This window comes from Xiphophorus hellerii, chromosome 20, assembly GCF_003331165.1.
Source record: "Xiphophorus hellerii strain 12219 chromosome 20, Xiphophorus_hellerii-4.1, whole genome shotgun sequence".
In the NCBI taxonomy this organism is placed as follows: Eukaryota; Metazoa; Chordata; class Actinopteri; order Cyprinodontiformes; family Poeciliidae; genus Xiphophorus; species Xiphophorus hellerii.
In genome coordinates, this window is record NC_045691.1 from 27,024,973 (window position 1) to 27,046,600 (window position 21,628).

General features: G+C 40.8%; 1 protein-coding gene across 2 annotated transcripts in view; it reads right to left on the minus strand.

Moving 5' to 3' along the window:
- The window catches only part of fgd5a (FYVE, RhoGEF and PH domain containing 5a), a 41,839-nt gene extending 20,565 nt beyond the window's left edge, over positions 1 to 21,274 (minus strand). For both annotated transcript variants that reach the window (XM_032548762.1, XM_032548761.1), the window contains exons 1-5: positions 21,024 to 21,274; positions 14,438 to 17,177; positions 4,835 to 4,952; positions 2,324 to 2,382; positions 1,929 to 1,959 (exon numbers count right to left, since the gene is read on the minus strand). In XM_032548762.1, coding sequence (XP_032404653.1) covers positions 1,929 to 1,959; positions 2,324 to 2,382; positions 4,835 to 4,952; positions 14,438 to 17,177; positions 21,024 to 21,033 — 2,958 coding nt within the window. In that variant the 5' untranslated portion in view covers positions 21,034 to 21,274. The remainder of the gene's footprint in view (positions 1 to 1,928; positions 1,960 to 2,323; positions 2,383 to 4,834; positions 4,953 to 14,437; positions 17,178 to 21,023) is intronic.
- Positions 21,275 to 21,628: the final 354 nt, after the last annotated feature.

Sequence of the window (21,628 nt, forward strand, 5' to 3'; positions counted from 1 at the left end):
CACCTTGTTTTTTTCCCAGACGGTGTGTTTGTACATGCCGTGCCGCCTCTGTGTGTACCGCCACCTCACCCCCGACCCCCGCCGCCTCGGCTGAATTACTCACTTTCAGTTTAACGACGACCATCGAACAGCCGCCAATAACTTAAAAGATCACAGTCTGAAGATTGACAAGCAATAACAACCTGATGCATAATCATATCTCTGAATCACCAAAAGAGTGAACGTCACCTTTAGCATATCTGGAGATACCCTTACCTCTTTATTCCTGTCTTTTTTAAATATGTTTTAAGGGTTTTTGATCCGTGGGTTCTTCAGGCTTTCTGGGAGTTTTTATTGAATACTTGCTGTTTTTTTTCAGACGCTATCATTCACATTAAAAAGTATATTTATATATCTGATAGGTCATACAAATAAACAATATCCCAAACTTTTGAACCCCCATTAAATCGCGTTAATCCATCACCTAAAATTGGAGAGGACAACAGCTGCAGCTAATACAAGCATACCAAGACACGACCGACCAGCTGAACTAAAGATTGGGCAAGACGAATAATAATAGTAAAACAAAAAACACTTGTGTATTGTGGAGGAGCTGCAGATATCAATAACTCAGGAGGGGAAATCAGTTAATTTATGATGAACAACAATGAAAATGGTGGCAACATGCTGTGGGGACAGGGAAACTGGTGAGAATATAGCCGTAACTACAAATGAAAGGGTTTAAATCAGAGCGTATTTCAGTATTAGAATGGCCTAGTCAAAGTCCAGGCCCAAACCCAGCTGGAAATCTGAATTTAGAATTGCTGTACACGAAGCCTGACCTGTTTAGAAAAAAGAAGAATGGAAAAATTTTTTATCCGAATAACCCAAAGTACAGGGGACTGAAAAAAAGGCAAGCCACACTTTTCAGAATCTAATTAGCTAAAACATTTTAAAACCGTGCTTTCACTTAAAAGTTATGATCAACAACTGATTAACTAGACTCCTGTTTTAAATGTGAACAGGTTCAACGGGTATGAGTATCTTTGTAAGCCACTTTAAACTTATTTACACCTGTTGCTTGTTTTCCAGGCAACACAAAAGAATCAATTGTGCTCCAGACATTTGAACAATATTATTACAATTTGTACAATAAATGCTCGAATGTAAACTTTATCCATCATTGTTCACATGAAGATGTAGCCTCTGGTTCTGTCTGTGCTTTAGCAGCAGCTAGTTTGTAAGTTCGGCTATTAGGTTGAAGCTCCAGGTTTTTGGTCTTCAGATGGGCCTGTTATTGTTGTTGTAAATATTTATATTAGTTCATGTTTAAAGGTATTAGAGCTAATAAATCACTGCAGTGAAGTCACAGGAAGTGTCATGAAACATAAATGTCATTCTTTACTTATAAATCTGCAGTTATTTGATGTTGTTTTGACAGGAAGTGAATGAGAGGATGGAAAAAAAGAAATATGGTGTGTGTGTGTGGTCTACGCAGTAAAATCCCCCTCCCGTCTCAAAAACACTAACAAAACCCCCCCAAAGTTCTCTATTTGACTGGCCACATGGTCACCAGAAAGATCAACTTTCTTTTAGTGACATTTTTACTCTGAGGGATTTTTACCCTATTCACAAAACAAACATACAAAACAGATTTGTGGTGTGGGGACGTTGCGTCATCCGACAACTGACCACAACATGACAACTTTGTCAAGACCAGGAAGTAAACTTGGCTGCAACAACACTGATAAACTCAAAACCGAACATTACCAAAGGGAGAAGGGAGGAGGAGGAGACAGAGACTGGATGTGACACACACACACACCCACGCGCCCACACACACACACACAGGATAAGATACAATGACCAGATCTTTAAGAAATCTTTAAGCAGGAGAGATTTGAGGTCCATTTGACCCACTTTTGATCAGGCAGAGAAGATTTCCTTACCTCCTGAATGTGCTTGAGGGAGCTAACATGTCTGCAAAAACAAGAATGTAACAAGATTATGTAAAAACTGTAAAAAGAAACCCTTAAATAAATAGGTTTTTTTATTTTTACTACAAATTTAGCAAATTATTTAAAAGGTTCTTAAAGAGGAAGAAAAATACAAAGCCTCGCAGAAGTGTTCATACTAAATTAATCTCTTTACAGTTTTTGACATTATTGGATCAGTAAGGAATAATGACATTTGTAGGTTGTGATGTAAAAAAACAGGCATGATTTTGGGAAGTTACTCCAGAACTTCTGATGAATTAACACTGAAGCGCCAAACAAACAAAAAAAGAAAAACAACCAAGACGAACTGATTCTATTGGGCTTACCCACAAAACCTAGCCACTTACATTCTCTCCGAGTCGACAAGCTCTTTGGCAACGTAGAACGCTCTTGAACGCCCATCAATCTGCGTGACAGGAAGGGAAAACTGGTGGGAGATTAATGAAAACAGTTCATGTTTAAAGGCCTTTTGTGGAGCCCTCTCGAACATTCATAGTGCCAGCTACAGCACTGCTAAGCAGGCTGACGAAACACCGAATAGACTTCTTTTTTTTTTTTTAAGATTCACGCTGTCAACATAAGACTGATTATTTCATTACTCTGCAGCACCGACTCGAAAGCCTTCTCAAATTGAACATGTTTAAATTCAGATGCATTATTTATGAGAGGCTGTATGAAAAACCGCCCCATTGATTTAGAGGCTAATTGCTGCGTCTCAGAAACATGAGAGCAAAAGCAAAACATTGGAGCTTTTATGGTTTTTACCAAGGTGACCATGTGTGTGTGTGTGTGTTCAGAGTTAAATTTGCTCGTTTAAAGGGACACTGATCTTTTTGTAGTAAAATCAAGGGCGCCCTTCCTTCTGAACTTTTTCTTTCTTTGTTCGATTTATTGTAACTTTGAAGAGTAAGAAAACAAGGAAATGCGCGTCACATGATCAGTACCGGGGGTTGTTATTGTTGTGACAGCAACAGGATGGGTGGGGTCCGTCTTTGAGCTACTGTAAAAGGTCTGCTCTTCGTTGCACAAACACAGAGGGGGAATTTCAAGGCCCATCAAATCTGTTAAAGCAATACAGGCTGGAGAATAAGCTCCGACACGAGGCTGAAGAGAAGAGAAGGGTTCGGCCACTAGGTGCTCATCTAATGGTGTCAAAATGAAAATCCCATCTACGGGTCTATTAAACACGATTATGAATGCAGGCTGTAATGATTCAGGTGGCTTCACCCAGCCTGCAGTGAACGTGCAGGGTTCCATTACCCACTCTGCAGGGGCTGGTATGAGATTCTCAAAGAGTGAGGACCTTGGATGAAAATTACCGCGGTTTCACAGTATCGAGACAAAGCTTCAAAACAAAAATGTGTGGAGTTTGAACGTGCTGAAATGACTTAATTTAAAACTAATACTGCAAAAGTATTGCAGTGAGAGCGTATTGCTACTTAGGCGACAATATAGAGTAGCAAGCTAAATTTAGGAGTAGTTTACAAGTAAACCTGAAAACTATACCTTTGTTGTTCTGTCTTTAAGGCAGTGTTGTGAAAATGTATTTGACCCCTTGCAAGGTTTTCCTTTTTAGTTACTTTTAAGCTTTTCGGATCACCAAATTGTTTTTAAAATCCGACAAAAGATAACCAGGTTAAACACAGGATGCCGTTTTCAAATGACGATTTTATTTACTAAGTGAAAAAGCTACCAAAACAAAACAAGCCTTTTATGAAACATTATTTGCTGCTGCTTGTCAAACCATAACGTTTCTGTTCTTTCTTACAAAAGCTGAGCTTCCTTTAATTACAGGGCTGATTACTGCCAGAACAGCAGAGTCAAAAATAGCATAAATATAACTTTTCCAGGAACGCAATGTAGATAAAAAGCAGAATCTTGTGCTCCAATCTTAAGAAATCCTAACAGATGAGAATCAACGTCGTTGGCATGTGTCAATCTGGAAAACCTTACAAAGGGTTGGGAAAATATTCTGTGGACCGAGGAGGCGAAAATGAAACTTTCTGAGAAGATGAGCGTCGTGTAATATCTGCTCTACAATTAAAAACATTTTATGGTGGATATGACCCTCTGCACGTGACGTCACTGTCTTCAGGGGGGAGTAACAGAAACACGTAATTGGTAAGTCACATTATTGCTTGGATTTTAATCGGTGCGTTTGGCATCCAGTGAAAACAAACATGTTAACAAATAAACTGCACAGTATGCTGTAAGTTTAGTGATATTTCCACAGTTGCGGTCTCGAATGATCTCGAAATAAAATCCTGAGTCCTCAGCGCCTGAGACCGAGACAAGACCGAGACCAAATGCGGTCGAGTCCGAGACGAGACCATCAGAAAATGGTCTCACTGGGACTTAAATCTGATTGACATGTCTTCGTATGCCCACAAATGCTGTTTATGCTAGAAAACTCTCGGGAGAATTTAAACAATTTTTTAAATAGCGGGTCAAAATTCATCCCCATTGAGAAAATCTTTAGGCCACATATCACTAAGTTTTGAAGGGAGTCTTTTTACACTTAAGGAGCCAAAAACAATCAGGGGTTCTCAAGAAATGTTTTATTTTGTTAAGGAATTAGTTGCACACACACTAATTAAAACACTGCCTGTATCTGAGCTGGCAACATCAGGGAAGTATCTTTTAGTAAATAAAGTTGATTAAACATATTAAATTGAAAGTTTTATTTTATGTTTGGCTGTTAACATATTTATCACTGCAGTCCTTCCTCCTTGAATACAAATGACAAATACATATTTTTCAACATATATAGAAATCGTGCGTTCCTTTGTTGAAGTAAAATAACTTGTAACTGACCCCATGTCTATTATACACCTGTTTTTCTGGATCTTGCCACTCACCTGTCGGTCATAACTTTGCTCCAAAGCGCCGTCTTCCTCTTCTGAGGTACGACCGTGGTCTTCATCAGCTGACAGCCCGGCAGAGACCGGGTTCATGGGAAAAGGTTCCGTGTAGGCACTGCACAAGACATAAAGCGACACATTTAATATAGCAAAACCTATTATCACAACAGTTTCTATAGAATACAGGATCACTGTATTGGCAATATGGGACGATGCTTTTTTTTTTTTCTGTTGGGAATGCAAAGTAGCATAAAGTACTCAATCTCAGACTCAGATTTACAATGAAAGGCCACTCACCGCATTCCCAAAGGGCACATTCAGACGCGGTGCTAAACTCCCAGTCCCTTATAAATGTATGTTTTTCAGGCTTCCTTTAAGTGTCCCTAAGCATTTCAGTTTTCATAAAGAGTCCCTGGGTGCTTAGAGTGTAATAATCCCTTTCCTGATTAGGTCCTGAGGAAATGGCAAAGTTGCTAGAAATCCTTTTGTGCGCTGCAGGAGCAGAGGGGATATGCTGCAGACGATTTCTTGTGTAATCCCTTCTAAATGCAACCTGCACTAATTAGCGATGCCCTCTGGCCCATTATGACCCTTTAAGTATGTCTGACAGCATCACGTCATCACAAAACTGTAAATACGACAGGCGTAGGTCGATAGCTCTAACGTCGATACAGAGCTGCTGCAAAATTAGAAGTCCAGTGCAGTGCCTCATTGAAAAAAGAATTTGTTATTGACTAGTGAGGAGTAGGCTATACCTCCAGGAGACTAAAGGTTATAGGAGTTATCTTTTGGACTCAGTTTCCATTCAGACATACTCATACTTCTTGAGGATCTCTCTCTCTCACACATCCAAGCAGCCACCTATAACAGTCTTATTGGGCGGGCCAGTGGAAGCACCTACGGCCCATTACTCACGGTTGACCTCAGAGTAGTCGGGTCGGCGTAGCCGGGGCTCCCGGGTTTGGCTCAGAAGGGAAAAAAAAGAACTGCGGGGAATTGCTCTTCTTTAAAGTCATTCTGCTGCTCTGATTTATTGAGCTATCTATAAAACGACCGAGAGCAACTCCACTGAGGACTTTCACCTTCACCTTTTCGTCTTCAACCTACAATAGCACTCCAGTCTTCAATTATTCAGAGGAACGTTTCACACAAAAGAAGAAATATAATCAAACAAAAGGAAAGAAATGATTGGGTTTGCAATATATGTTAAGTTTAGCAAATGAAACCAAACAAACCAAAACCTTGGACAACTATGAGAAACATTAGATATGGGCCTGGAGAATGGCAAAATAAGACTTTTGAAAAAGTCTATTAAAGCAAAGTTATTATCACAGCTGACTGTGTTGGTAACACGACAAAATTAAATCTAGTGTGTCAAATTTAAAGGCAGGCACAGTAACGGTGGGAAAAAGATACGTGTCTCACCAGCCTCCGCTAAATTTGATGGTGCTTGTAATACACGATTCAATAAAGTAAACACTCCGTATCAAAATATATATTAGAAGAAGTCTTTTTCCACTTATAATGGCACCATTATGAGAAAAAAAGTCTAATGGTGCAGGTTCATTAGCTTGCTAACTATAGAAGAATGGGATACTAATGGGGGATTTGGAACATGTGTTGGGAGTGTTCGCTGTCTTTAGTGAGGAAGGTTATTTGTTTACTGATGCGGAGGTGGCGTCTGTACAAAATAATAATACATTTTCTTTATGATTGCTACGATGATACATGTGGTCTGTTTGGGATAGATTAAGGATAATTTTTCAACTGCATAATGAGTTGGGAATTTGGGGTCACAGATCCAAATTCTAACTTTTGAGTGCTGCAAGTGTCTGTGACTTTTTTTTGTTTTAATTCAAACTGAAAATTGACTTACTTTTAGCAAAGATACTGAAGTTTTCTCTATTGATTATTTTTAAATGCCAGATCTTATTTTCAGTCACAGAACTAAACATAAATTGATCAAATCAAACAGAAAACTGTTCTTGACATAAAAAGAAACATATGACGACTGAGCATATAGCTAAAACTTGCGTGAAGACAGAGTGACCATTAAGAAAGTAAAGTTAATTTCAGCCTCAATGAAAGTACCAACCCAAGACTGATGGACACAAAACAACACAAGGCCGTTCATGTCTTGAAAAAATATCTCCAAGAGAATCAGCAGTCAGACCACTGAGGCGACTGCTAGTGTTGTTTGTCAGCATAACGTTTTTCAGATACGGAGGTTTTTATTTTCAGATATCTTCATGCGTGTTAATGTGAGCAAATCGCACTATCAAATTAATCAACTGCTCTCTCCAACCACTGCTCCTGCATGCCTCACTCATGGTAATTAGCTAGTTACTTGCTTTTTCTCGGTGTCTAAACCAAATGAGTGATAGGTTGAATAACAATATTTTGTTTACTTTTCCTTTCACCATTAGTTCTAAGTCACTTTTTTTTTTTTTAATCAAACCAAACGGCATATAGTGAGAAAACCTAACAGTAGAGAGTCTTACAGAGTCTAAGTGATGTGACAGATGGTGTCCTTAAAGTAAAGCTTTCACAACCATTGCTGTGGTGCAGCTATACCCGGACTGATTATGAGCAGAAAAGCACTGCTTCCATTCACTGCCACAACATTTTAAACAAGCACTGCATGGAGTGCCGGTGCTTTAGATGCTGGCCAGAACCAGAACAGAAATTACATCTACCTGGGTTATGCATGAATTTGAGATATAATATACTTTTATAAAAAGAAAATGTAGCAAATTAATGGTAAGCTGGACTCCTCACAATTTCAACCACTGAAAAAAGAAAAAAAAACAACAACAACAAATAACAGCCAATAATTTAAAGAAACTGGCTTGAGAAATTTCTGCTGCACAGCTCGATGGTGAAGGCAGGCTTACAGTAACACCTGACAGTACTATAATTAAAGGTCTAATCACAGGAATGGCATTTTGTCAGCGACTCCCAATACTGATTATTTTAAAACCGTCTTGATCGTGACCCCATTAGTTACTTGAATCGAATCCCATCACAAACTCAGAAATTTCAAGGCAGAGACTTTTGATTAAAGTTTTGAATAAAATCAGCTTACAGCTGGAACGCGGTGAAACTGGGTGTAATGTCATCCCCAAGTTGTGATTACCAAGGCAGAGAGAACCGAACTGCTCTTTAAATATTCAGCTACTGTAAAACCGCTTTCACTGACGGAGGCTGTACAGCACAATCAGTGTGATTGATATAATGACACCAAAGCTGTCAGAGGTACACTTAAACACTTTTTATTGAGTCTCTGATGCGGTTTAAACATGATACAACATAACGGATGACACCTTTGACGATTGCAAAAAACCAAAAATCCAGCTTTCCCTCTTGGAATTTCAGTTTCAGGAGGAACATTACAGTCGATGCTTTTAAGTACAAATAGAATGTAGTAATGGTCTCTAGGGTTTCTTATGTTTAAGTGTATTTTAAAGAATATAGGTTAGCTCTTTAAGCAAATTTAAAAAGCTAACCATATGTGTTTTCAACCAGAAGTATACCTTACAAAGATTGTTTGTGACATAAAGCTTAAACTAAACAGACACAATTGAGCTATCCGTTGTTATAGACAACTAATAGCAAGCATAAAAAGGATGCAAATAGTTGCATTGCTATATTACATTCTGACAAACATGAGGGTACATTTAAACTAGTTCGTAGAGTCAGGTGCTTGTCTGGCACATCCAGACCAGAGGATTGTTTGCTGTAGCTTCAGTCCTGTACTGTATGGTTTGGCAAATCATAGCAGACATGAACTCACTTTTTAGCTACAATAAATCTAGCACCCATAAATCTGTTAGCTTGTTCCTGAAGAGAGACTGCAGCAGTTATTGGTAATCTCAAGTAACAGCGACAGCAGACTTGACATTCCTGACTGGACCACACCTCATTCTGTTGTTCCAAGGGAAAGCAAAACCCTCACCCCGCCACAGGGGTAAGCCCATTCCTCCCATTTCGTCCTACCTGTCATGCCGTTTCTGCGCCTCTCTACCTCCCACCAGCACCTCACCCTTATCCCGCATTTCCTGTAAACAGGCTGGTGGGAAGCTCCTGGGCTGGATACTTCCTCCCTTGGGATGACCTGTTAACGACCTCAGAGCAACTGGCACCGGTCCTGGCGAACCAGGGACACGCCTTGCCCACCGCCTCGCTGCACAGCGCACCACCCAGAACAACAATGTACTTAAGATGGCTCCCTCATCACTACTAATGCTAAAAAAACAGTGGGTGGAGGTGCCGTTTTAAAGGCGATGCCAGGGCTTTGTCATCATTCTGAAGAGGTTTTTTGCTGAACTGGAAGAGTGATGTACAACTCTGCTACACATTAGCAGGACCCCATTATACGTGCTAAAATAAAACAGCGTCTCAGCTGCATAAAATCCTGAACTTTCTTTGCTAAAATTAGCTGGTTTCCTGAGCCCATTTGTAGCCATCTGGATTTTTCAATGGGCCTGGTTTGCTGAGACAGCATCCTCAGCTGGACCATCATCTAGTTGATAAAACAGCACAGAGATGTAACTCTGGCCACTCGCACGTTTGCGCATATAATACGCAACCCACACACCTACAAAAATAACACACCCTGATTGGGATTGGGTTAAATCGCAGCGCCTGTTCTGCATTCATCTTAGACAGCAGTGTGCCGCTAATGAACATGTTTCTTTGCTTAGTCTGAATGTGTGTGCTAATGTGGCGCCTTAATGCTGGCGTACATTAATCACAGCCACAAGAAACAGGGCAGCCGTGGTGGAGAGCAGCTTTGTAAGCTCGCCTTAAAATGCACGTCTGTGGCTGCAGGCGTTTGTTGAGAAACTCCCTGAGGCTATCGCTTGTTTCCCCTCACAAAAATCAACTTGTTTCTCCGAGGAGCTTTGACCGTGCTGGGTTGAATGTGTTCTTAATAAATCAATGTCATCGTCATCTCCGTGGTCTGGGACTGCGGTAGTGTCAAGATTTCGAAGGCTTTCACTGTGATATGTGCTCACAAAGGCAGAGAAATGCCTCTCTGTGAGTAAACTCTCGCACAAATACATATTCTATCGACCTAAATAAAAAATCCGCCCTGAGGCAACTCAGAGTGACCCTGGTAACAGGAACCTCGGTGATGGGAATGCGGCTAAAGGAAAAGCAGAAAGACTGATATGTTTTTGGCATCCTTGTGGCTGGTGTGAGATCTGAAGCACAAAGCGAAGCGCACTGATACCATCACTAGGACACAAAGCATCTGCAGTGGTCAGGTATAGAGCTCTTTAGAAATGCTCAGACACATAAGAGTGCCTTGAAAACATATTAACACCCTGTAGGGCAGAGGTGCCAAACTCATTTTGGGGTACATCAAGATCATGGATGTTCTCTAGAGCCATTTGTTCAAGAAAGTATTGATGAAACCAATTAATACACTGTTAAAATATTAGTACATAGCTGCCTCTGTATCCAAACATTTGAAATATTGAACATTTGTTCAAATTAATCAGTCTCAGGATTTCACGGTTATCGTAAAAGTAAGAAAGTTAGCAGTCACTTAAGCCAAATGTTTTTGACCATTTTTGCAATAGCACATATACTGTACATTAGTGCAGAAAAAAAAAAAGAAAAAAAAAGGGTACCGCCAATGTCTAAAACGACAGTGGCGGTAAGTTAGGAACGGAGACGGTTAACATTACAAAGGTGGAAGAAAGCAGAGCGGTTGATGTCAGTATGAGCTGTGAAAGGGAGGATGCTGGGATGACACAAAGACTATTGACCTGTGGTGAGAAGAGGACAGTGGATAAAGAAAATTTGCTAGATTTGCGAATTGTGGACTTTGTGCCAATAAGAGGTATTTCAGTTTTATATGGATTAAGTTTAAGAAGATTATGAGAGGGATGAGCAGGGATAAAGATGTGGTAGGTCTGGAGGACAGGTAAAGTTGGATGTAACCTTCATAGCAGTGAAAATTGATACATTTTCTGAATTTACTGCCAAGAGTGAGAAGGTAGATATTGAAAAAGAGTGACACCAGGACACAGCCCTGGGGCGTGCCACTCACTCACTGCAGATACTTGGGATTGGAAAGGCTTTAGCTGGTCAAGGTGAGAGCCATGAGAGAGATATGATGATGAGAACCAGGATAAAGCTGTGTTGTTTATTCCAAGAGAAGCTGGACAGCTAAGCAGAAGTCCAATGCCGTCAAGAGACCTTTTGTGATTTTGACCAGGGTGGTCTCTGTGCTGTGACATGGCCGAAAACCAGACTGAAATTGTTCAAACAAGTTATTGTCACAGAGCTAATTATACATTTGGTGAGCTACAATTTTCTAAAGCTTTGGACAGAAATGGGAGATCGGAAATTGGTCTGACTCAGGCTGTATTCTGGAGTGACTGTAGTACAGTTGGGATGTTTCTGTGCCATCTCAATATGGTGATTCCACACTACATCACACACTGCAGTAAACCCTGCAGACCCACAAGAGGACAGTGACAGAGAAGCGACCAGGAGAGAGCCATTTTAATAATAGTAATAAAAAAACTCTTAAACACAAGTGTCTGGCATAGTAAAGGAATTACGCCAGAACTGTTTCTTTTGTCTTTCCTTTGTTCATGCAAGACAATCCATTATTCCACTTTATCATTACAAACCTTGTTTTCATATTGATCTGCCTTTTTCTATTAACACTTTTCCCTCCTCTGATGCTCTCACGTTTTCGCTTATCCTCCACCACTTCGACGTGTGAAAGAACCCCCCTCGCCAATTTCATCACTTTTAATTGCATCCATAATGACTTTCCCTAATGTGCAGAAGCTGCACTCGCTGAGCTTCCTCATTGCCAGTACCTGTTCTACTACATCAGTCTTGCATGGAAAAAGCACCACCAGATGTGACCTCGAAAAAAAAACAAACAAAAAAAACAGGGATAAGTTTTCTCAGAAGAGCTGTTGGTCTTTTTGAAGCCTGACCGGGCAGGCTGCTTGTTTCTCAGATACGTCAACAAACATCACCTGGTTGAGTAAAGTGGGATCCCTCTTACTGGAAAGTATCCTAAGACAAAGTGTGAGGATGTTAGCTGTTCAAGAATTTTGACTGTATAGTGTGCATTGAAATAGGATTGTATCTGCATTGTTTTGGCCGCAGTTTATGCTTTAGATCACATGTGTCAAACTCAAGGCCCGCGGGCCACATGTGGCCCGCTACGTCATTTTATGTGGCCCTCTCCCCCCCACCACCGTTTTACAGCCCCATTGATTGACTTAAAATAGGTTTTGAGCACGAATTGACTACAAACTACATCTCCCATAATGCCTTCCGATTCTTACCAGCCAACATTACGGCTTCTCGCCACTAGAGTGCAGCAGAGTCACCTCAAGCTGATTATTAATTTTCCCAGCGAATAAAACTGAAACATCGACAAGCTAACAAGCTAAAGAGCGAAGTCCCGTGATGTTTCAATCGAGGACTTTTACCGTCTACTGCCCCCTGATTTGATGCCACAGCTTCGACTCCACGCAGCTCGTGTTTTTTGTCCATGTTTGGAGGCACCTATCTGTGCGAACAGATGTTTTCAATAATGAATTTAAACAAGACCAAGACCAGGTCGCGCATTACTGACGAAAACCTGCACGCCATTTTGCGGATTGCCACAGAATAGAACTAAAACCAGACATGGACGAACTGAACAGGGGGAAACGGCGCCAGACATCCGGCCAGAAAACATTGGTGAGCACAAACAAACTAAATTTAAATAGAATGAATGTACAACCAAAACTCAGTATACTGGAATATGCATATAGTTTATTGATTTTGCTTGTGTTGTGTTTATTTACAGAACACAATGAGGATGTGTGTGAGTTGGTGACAGGGTGAAGAGGATCAGCTTTGTGTTCAAGGACAGGCAACCTCATTGTTTTGTTCTTATGTGAAATGCATGTTCGTTGTGTAATAAATAACGAAAAAGTTTTGTGAATGAAGTTGAGAGTTAATATCAAAACTTGTTTTTATTCTTTGTCTGCTTATCTTCAAAGCAGACAAAGATGAATTTTCCCAGCGAATAAAACTGAAACATCGACAAGCTAACAAGCTAAAGAGCGAAGTTTAGCCGAGCAGTTTAAAAATACTGAGCATATTTTTAAATATTCTCAGTATTTTTAAACTGAGCAGTAATTTTACATCTATGCAAACTCAAATGTAATATTTAAAACTTGAATACATAAAATCAGTTATTTAACAATATGAGGTGTTTAATTTATTTTTAACATTGTATTTTCATACATTTATGCTAGGGTTGCCCAAGTCTAGTTTTCCAGACCTATCACTCTGCAACTTTAGATGCGTTCCTTCTCTAACACACCTGGATCACTGACTCATTCATAGGCCTCTACAGAACTGAGTTGCTGCTAATGAGGGAAGTCAACTTTTTGTCTGGGGTATGTTTTAGCAGGGACGCATCTAAAAGTTGCAGTCTGGAGGACTGCACTTGGGCATTCCTGATTTATACCGTCAATGTGGCCCATTGAAGGTGGCCAATATGCTGAAGTGGCCCTTGGTGAAATTGAGTTTGACACCCCTGCTTTAGATCATCAGACAAAACTTTATATTATGTAATGATAACTTGAGTGAATACAAAAGCCAGCTTTTAAGTTACAATTTCATTTGAAAAGGGGAAAAATAAATAAATAAATTAAAATTGGCTTAGGTGAGAAAGCAATCATCAGGCTGGTTGAACCATGAATTAACTATGATTAAACACAGCCTCAATTGTAATACACTAGACTGTTTACTGCCAAAACGATATAATCAAGAAATCACCTAAATAGCTGTTATCTACTCTATGCCAGATAACAGAGTAGGCCGAAAGAGCAATACATCATTTCCCAGTGTAAAAAAAAGGTGAAAGAACAAATGAGATGAAAACAAATCTCCAGCATCTATCTGGAAAGGGTTACAATCCCACTTTTAATCTCCTAAGACTTCAGCAAAACTTAGAGAGAGCCATTTTGGGCATTTTTTCTGTTTTCTCCACAAATAGAAAAATGGTTTATGTTCCCACGAGTCAGAGCCAAAATTATTCTGAATTATTATGCACATTCTATAGAAGCTTTATACAAGAACCCAGAACAATGACTAGTGCAGGGTAGAGCCCTACTTGCCTCATGTCAGGCGTGCATTCATGAATTAACAAGATACTATAGAAAAAGCGCATCCGTAGGAAAGTTTAAAGCCCAAAACCCTCGCTGACCAAAGAGAGTACATATCCCAACACTTTTGAGAAAATATTCTGTCAACTAATGAAACTGGTAACATGATGGTGGAAGTTTAATAGTCTAGGGCTGCTTTGCTAACTGAGAACCTGGAAATTTGGCTGATTTAGAAGAAGGCTTGCCAAAAATCTGTGAAAGATCTGTGAGATCAAGCTGTGATTTTGTTCATTAATTAGGGTACCTGATACTAGAAGCATCTAGAGTCAAAATTATTTGAGCTTTCTGAAAATTATGGCTAAGACAATAATATTACACCAGACATTGCTATAAATAAGGTTGAAATAAACATTTTAGATTTGTTGAGGCAAAAATCAAAGAAATACTTTGTTCCTACCTTTCAGAGTCTACTTTCAATGTCTGAGGCTTGCTGTCAATCCCAGGAAAACTGTTCATATCCACATAACCATCATTTTCATTGGACATCACTGTGGTGCGGTTTGGATTTTCAAAAAATTCTGTGACCGTGTGGGATCTTGTGGGTCTTCCTGGGATCTGGATGTTCTCATAGTCAGAGCTCATGGCTGGAATATTTTCATAGTCTGAGGTGTCCGCACTGGGGAATGAGATGGAGCGAGGTTTGGTCATTGGAAGCGGCATGATGGGGCGGCGAGAGCGCTCTTCAAAGGATTCCACTCTGGACACGCCCTTGCCATCAACTTTGAGGTCTCCTTTCCTCCTGTGGGGATCTTTGCAGAGAATAAGAGAGGATGGCAGGTTTGAAGGATGTTGCTGGGGGCTCAAAATGGCAGATTGAAGCTGAGGTGAGCTGCCATTGCTTCGACGATCAAGCTCTATGAGTCTCACGCCATGATGGCTGGACTCGGAGGAGGATCGCGAAGAGCGGACACTTCCATCACTGAAACCCTTTGGGTCGGTCTTCCTCTTGAACTTGAACGCCAGAAAACGCTTAAATGAGGACTTCTTCTTCTTGGGCATTTCACTCAGTTCATGCTGGATCAGGAGGGATGGTGAGCTCTTAGTGACAGGTCTCTTGGTGATTGGAACCAGCTCAAAGGGTGGAGGTATGTCCGCTAAAGAAGTTGGCGTGGAAACACCACTTGATGACTGATGGCTACGCTGAGAGAAGCTCCCAGAGGAAGTTATGACGCATGGCAGAGACAAAGTGTCATCCTTTCTCCTTATCCTGATCTCATTCTGAAGTGATTGGTCATTCTCCGGGGAAGTGAGAAAGGATAATCCTGGGCCATCGGCAGACCGAGAAGAGAGCAAGAAGCGACGAGACTTTGTAGATGGAGTTATGCAATTAACTGCTGGCTGTTCCAAGGGGCTGAGAGGTTCACTGCTCTTATCCTCCGGTACGGTGCAGTAGTCATGAGTCTCTGTCCCCGTTTCCTCTGGTACAGTTTCTGGCACGTAATTTGAGACTTTTCCAGAGTAAGACCTTGATCGTGTGACAATGGTTTTTCGATCAAGAGGCATGACGTTCTCCCCTTCTGATTCAAACCCAACCTCTACATATATGTGCTCATCGCTGTCTGAGTCTGTGTCTTCATAGTAAGGCACAATATGGCAGTCTAGTTCTTCAATGTCTTCTTCAAAGGCTTCAGTGGTGTGAGCAAACACCACCCTATTGGTGAGCTCTGGGGTGCAGCCGAAGTCTAGGTCTGCTGGCACTGTGATGTTGCACAGCCTGAGCCGAGGCTGGCAGCTTTTTCTCTGGCCGCGCAAAGCCTGTTCTCGCTGAGCAGTCCTCTTGTTTGCACTCTTAACTCGGATATGCTTCTTTTCCACCTCCTCTTCCTCATCCTCTTCACCTATCTCGACATAATCTTCTGATGACACGCAATCGGAATGCTCAGCGTTATCATCTTTTAGGCAGATTGAATCATCAATGTCCGCATATTCATCAGCTGACTCGATGTCTTTTTCTTTGTCTTTATGTTGAAAAGATTGCTCCGTGGCGTCCTCATTGTGAAGCTCTTCTGAGTTGGCTTGCTCATCTTCGAGCTTGTCTACGTCATCTGATGACACGTAGTAAGGTTCCTGGTTACAGACATCCTGGGTTTGAGATTCATTTGCTGATGAAGATTTATCTTCCTCTCCAGGGTTCCACTCAGGATCAGCAGTGCTACTCGTATCTTCTGGGACCGCTTCTATGACGGAATAAGGCCCGAACACGTCTTCTGTGCTGGACGTGAATCGAAAACAACCAGAGGGGTCTTTTGTGGCTCGCTCTGGCTGCCAGACTTCTGTGTCCCCTGTTTCAGCCGTGTCACACGACTCACATGTATCGCTAGCATCATCAGTGGGGCCGATCAAATCATACGGATACTCCTCAGTAACAGTGGGAAGCATGCTGAATCCGTATGCAAATCTGCCATTTTCCAACTCTGCCTCATTTGGGAAAAAGTCACCAGGCAGCTCAATGCTTGTTTCGTGAAGTCCAGCATTGTTGTTCTCACCACCAACACTGGACGATTGTGTTTGCTCAAGATGTGACTCCACCTCTGGTTCATATAAGTGCTCTGTAGAGTCACAAGCTGTTTCCGTCTTCTCTGCCTCTTCATACTCTGGCTCCGCTGGAGGATGCAATGACATTACTGTACTCTCATCATCAGTGTGGTCACCATCTTCAGGCTGAACGGAATCAGTGGTTTCTTCCTCTGCAATGTCAATCAAATCATCTGCCTTGATGGTGTCATCAGAGGCTATGCTGTCCACATCACCATCTTTATCAAACACTTCTGCTCCTCCATCTGTTCCCGCCACGGTTTCTCCCTCTGCCGTGTCCTCTTTGTCGCTCCCTCCTGCGCTGTTATCACTAACCCCACCCTCTACTTCTTGTCTCTCCTCTTTATTGTGGTTCCCCTCAGTCATTTCAAGGAGATCTCCCGTCTCCCCGTCAGCGTGGGGCAGCTCTCCGTTGCTGAGCCTGTGCTGATGGTGGGTGTCTCCCTGTAGGTGAGACTGAGAGAGAGGCCTGGGTTTGGGGGCCACAGGAGGTTTCAAGCCATGGACAGGGGGCCATGACTTTGATGTCAACTTTGACTGCACCTTGATAGTGAGGTGACTGCGGACCCTTGGTCGAGGGACTTGCAGTGGATTTTGAAACTCTGTGTGAAGAGAATGAGAGAAAATTAAAGTTAGCATGACACAAATCATATTTTTACAACTTTTTGTGCTTTTATATTTTATTGTTCTTTTACAAGAATAATTATGTGCCTCATATTTTTATATCTAATGGCATCAATTTTACAGACATTCATGAGCAGTTTATGTCTTCCCTGCAGCAACAAATATCACAGCAGTTAATACCAATATTATTTTACTAATGCTTAACCTTTCTCACATCTGAATTGGGTGGTTAATTTTACAGAGGCTAATAATATTTTTAAAACTGTAAATAAATTTATGCAGTGTGTCACCAATGATCTTTCTGTGTTGAACACATGCTGAGAACAAAACATGTATTGTTTGCAGTCATAGTAATTGATATAAAAACAACTAGCAAAAAAAAAAAAAATCAATAAAACACCCTTCACTGAAACTGCTGAACGATTTGTGATATTTAAGCAACTTTACTAATTTTCCATGTGAATAGTCACCAGCTTCTGTGTAAATACCCACTGAAATTTAAAGTCAATTTAATGGTTGAACAACTTCACCAAAACCACTACCACGCTTTTTTAAGATTAGAGTTGTTTTAAGATGTCGCTTGTCTCCATCACCCAACAATAACCACCCTGCACCCTACCATAGCCCCTCCTCGGACCGGTCATTAGTTTCAGCACTCCGGACCAATGAACAGAACCTCATTTCATAAATCTTGAAATGACCCTTTAAAGAAAGCCGCGTCCAGTGCAGATGTCAGCGACCAACAGAAAGCTCCAAGGGACGTTATCAGCAGGAAAAACAAAAGAGCTGTGGGGTACTTAGAGGAGTGACAATATCACTGCCGTATGGGAAGTGGCACAAGTGGATTGGGGATTTGTGGTAAGACGGCACACAAAACAAACTAGGATCCAAACTTTTCTAACGACTACATCAACAAAAGTACTTATGTCTTCGGAAAAAGCCTCATAAGCTACAATTACAAGAGGCTTAAGGGTATACTCCAGATTTTACGACGCTCTGTTAAGTCACCATCAGTAACAGTTCCCTTGCTTGCAGCACGTCATGTCAATTTGAGTTCTCAGAATGGTGGGAGGCTAACAACTAGTGGGAGTGGGCCGCTTTAATCATTTTCAAAATAGTCAAACAAAAGGATGCTCATATCCTTGGGATGTTCGTAAATGTTAGCACTTAATTAATCATTTACAGCATTACTAGAGACTGCTGTTATGTTTGTCGTCGTTTTCTTCACTGAACAACATTAGTGTCGCTACATAAAGTGGTTGACTGTAGGTCTGCTAGAAAAAGTTCCCAAAAACTAAGATACCAGGAAAAACAAGTATACAATTTTTAACAGTAAAATTTTTTTTCTACAAGAGTGGTATGGCTCACTGCCCTGGGGGCCATTTTGTCAGGGGGCGGTACAGACACCCAACAAATATTTTTTTAATTAAATTGCTCTTTTATTACTTTCTAACAAAATGTGGACTGAATTTGATCATTTCTAGTTCAAAATATAAAACTTGAACATGCATAATTTACAATGAACAGGCCAAACTTAGATTGAGAGTACTATATATATATATATACATATATATATATGTCCAGGATGGCATTCATTCAACCACTGTCACTGATCACAATGACAGCAAGTCTTACTTCTCTACAGATAAACTAACAGCTGACAAGGTCGGTCGAAAAAACTCAACCAACAAAATTTTAGGGATTAACACTGACCTTGTTAAAACATCTCGTAAACCTGTAGATTATTTCAGTTAACATAAACTTGCTCAGTTTCAGTTACTAGTAATTTTCTATAGTCCCAAATAAATCCAAAATCAGCTAAAATGGCAAACCTGTCTGGCTAGCTGTTAACCTAACACCAGTCAGAGAGTTAAATCAGTTTTCACTGTGATATGATGTTCGCAAACTACAAGGTAAGGGAGCTATTTCTTATCATTTCGCATTGACTCACCTCTACAAGTCTGTCTGGCAACAAGCTCATCCTGACTTTCTCTTTAAAATTTACATTGTCGGTACTGAACATTGTCGATAAAAATTTAGACTCGTCATGAAACACACCCATTCTTAACAAAGTGTGTACACCCCTGGTCTCTTCCTGTTATTTAGTACCTGTCCTGACGCACATCCTATTAAACCCTGCGTGCCCTCTGCTTATTCCTTAGTATTTCCTTGCTCCTTCTCTCTGCAAGGAACAAGGTTTCTCCTTATTCTTTTTCTGCTTCTATAAAAAATCTCAAGAAAAAAAATCCCTAGAACGTTGTTATTTTGTTTTTGTTTTTTTGTTTTTTTTTACTTAAGACACATTGCTTTTGATTTCAAATGTTAAATCAGGGCCAGTTGAACTTTTGTGAAAAAATACAGACAGGATATCTCTGGGTGGGAAGGACATTAACAGTGAAGCCCCCCAATCACTCCACCACAAAAACCTCTCGAGGAGTTCACATTTTCACAGCACAAATGGACTTCCTTCTCCCCATTCTTCAACGATTCTCACGCACAACCACATGCTTTTTTTTTCTCCATTTTTTCCCCCCCTCTGGAAAGGACTCTTTGAGTGCGCCAAAGAACAATAAAACAGGGAGAGAGAAAAAAACAAAAAAAAACACGGGTCCCAGTCTGACAAAGCACCCAACTGCGAACAACAGGATATGAATTATGCAACAAGAATTCAATTAAAATAAACGTTTTGCAAAACAAAAGGAAGAGACAGACACTGGAACCTTGACTCTGTCAGGCGTCCAGGATGTGATTTCACACCGTGCTTCAATTCTGAATGTCAAACCATAACCACCTGCCTAAAATCTGATTTTACAAGGTTTTGGATTCTTCAGTGTTATAAGAAAAGCAAAGCCGGTCCAAGGCATAAGCGATATGACCAGCTGATTGAGGCTTTCACACCAGCAGGGGGCTCTCCAGAATGAATTGTCACAGCATAAAGTTTTGCAAATCATTTCCACAAGCAGAACATATAGTTTGATTATTTTTAATTGCCCTGCTTAGAATCAGAATTTTTGAGCCACAACATTTCCTTAAAAACTGCCAAAATCTTTTTAAACGTTTAAGAAAAAACCCCCAAAACAACAAAAGAAACAGGTTAACCATTTACTCTCAGAACCTAAACAATTTTGCATATTATTTACAGTTGAACAATTACATTTATAATAATGTAAAATGCACTAATGTTCACATTTGGACAATGTAAAAGAGATAAACTGTCCCAAGTCAGCTTCAGGTCGGCTACGTCATTCCAATTCTGTTTGAGAAATAGTCTACAGCTTCTCGGGCTTGAAAGCAGAACCAGCACTTCCAAACACACACACTTCCAAACACACACTCCCATTCATATCCGCCACGGTTTTATTTCTCAGACAGAATTAATAAATCCAATCTAGACATAAATCCTCGTACATCCCTTCCATTTCTTATAACTTTCAAAGAGATGGACACTACTGAGTCCTCTTCCAAGGATTTCAGTGTTATTCCTGGATATGAAAACACACAAACACACACACACGCCAACTGCATACAGCGTACACGCCATTCACCATCATCCTACTACAATGTTTACCACGAGGAAACGCATATATCCCGTAGATAAAAATGTAATAAAATTAGTAAATTAATTTATGTTTCTATTAGGCGCAATGTCTCCGTTAACGCACCTCAACATCGTTTAATATTGACGATCACTGGGAAAAACATAGAAAACAGTAACTTTCATAACTTGACATCAAACCTTCTCGTGTGTCGTCGGTGCCAAACTCAGACACGAAGCACTAAAAGTTTATTCTCCGGTGCAACAACGTGATAGATTTACGACCAACCTGCGTTCATTGTGGGACATCATCATCCACGGAAACCGACGGCTGTCCTCATTTTTCTCCGCACAGATAACGGAGCCCTCCCGCAAAAAGCGCCGACTTAATCCAGATGCATTGCGAGCATTGAGAGGAATTCAAGTTTTGAGAGTAGAGACATCCTTCTCGGCGGCGAAAGATCTTGTATAAGGTGTTTTCTCGTCTCACAACTGGTAGCGGATCTCTCTCTCTCTCTCTCTCTCTCTCTCTCTCTCATCCTCTCCCTCTCTCTCCACGCGTGATGTTCCAGCGCACTGGTGCGCTCCTGTGTGGAAACGGGAGGTGCTGCTGGGCGCTTCCTGTGGCTGGACCTCAGCGCGACGCGGAGAGATGGAGAGCGATCCATTCACTTCAGGCCACCCATTTCAGCTCACCTACTCTTGAAGCAAAAAAATAAAATAAAATAATAATAATAATAATAATATATACAGTATATATATATATATAGCATTTAAAAGAGGGAAATGCATTGGAAACATATCCCAATGCAAATCAAAACCTGAAAAAAAAGAAAGAGCTCATTTGTTCCCACACCAGAGAAAGTGAGGGGCATTCACGTTTCTACAAAACCT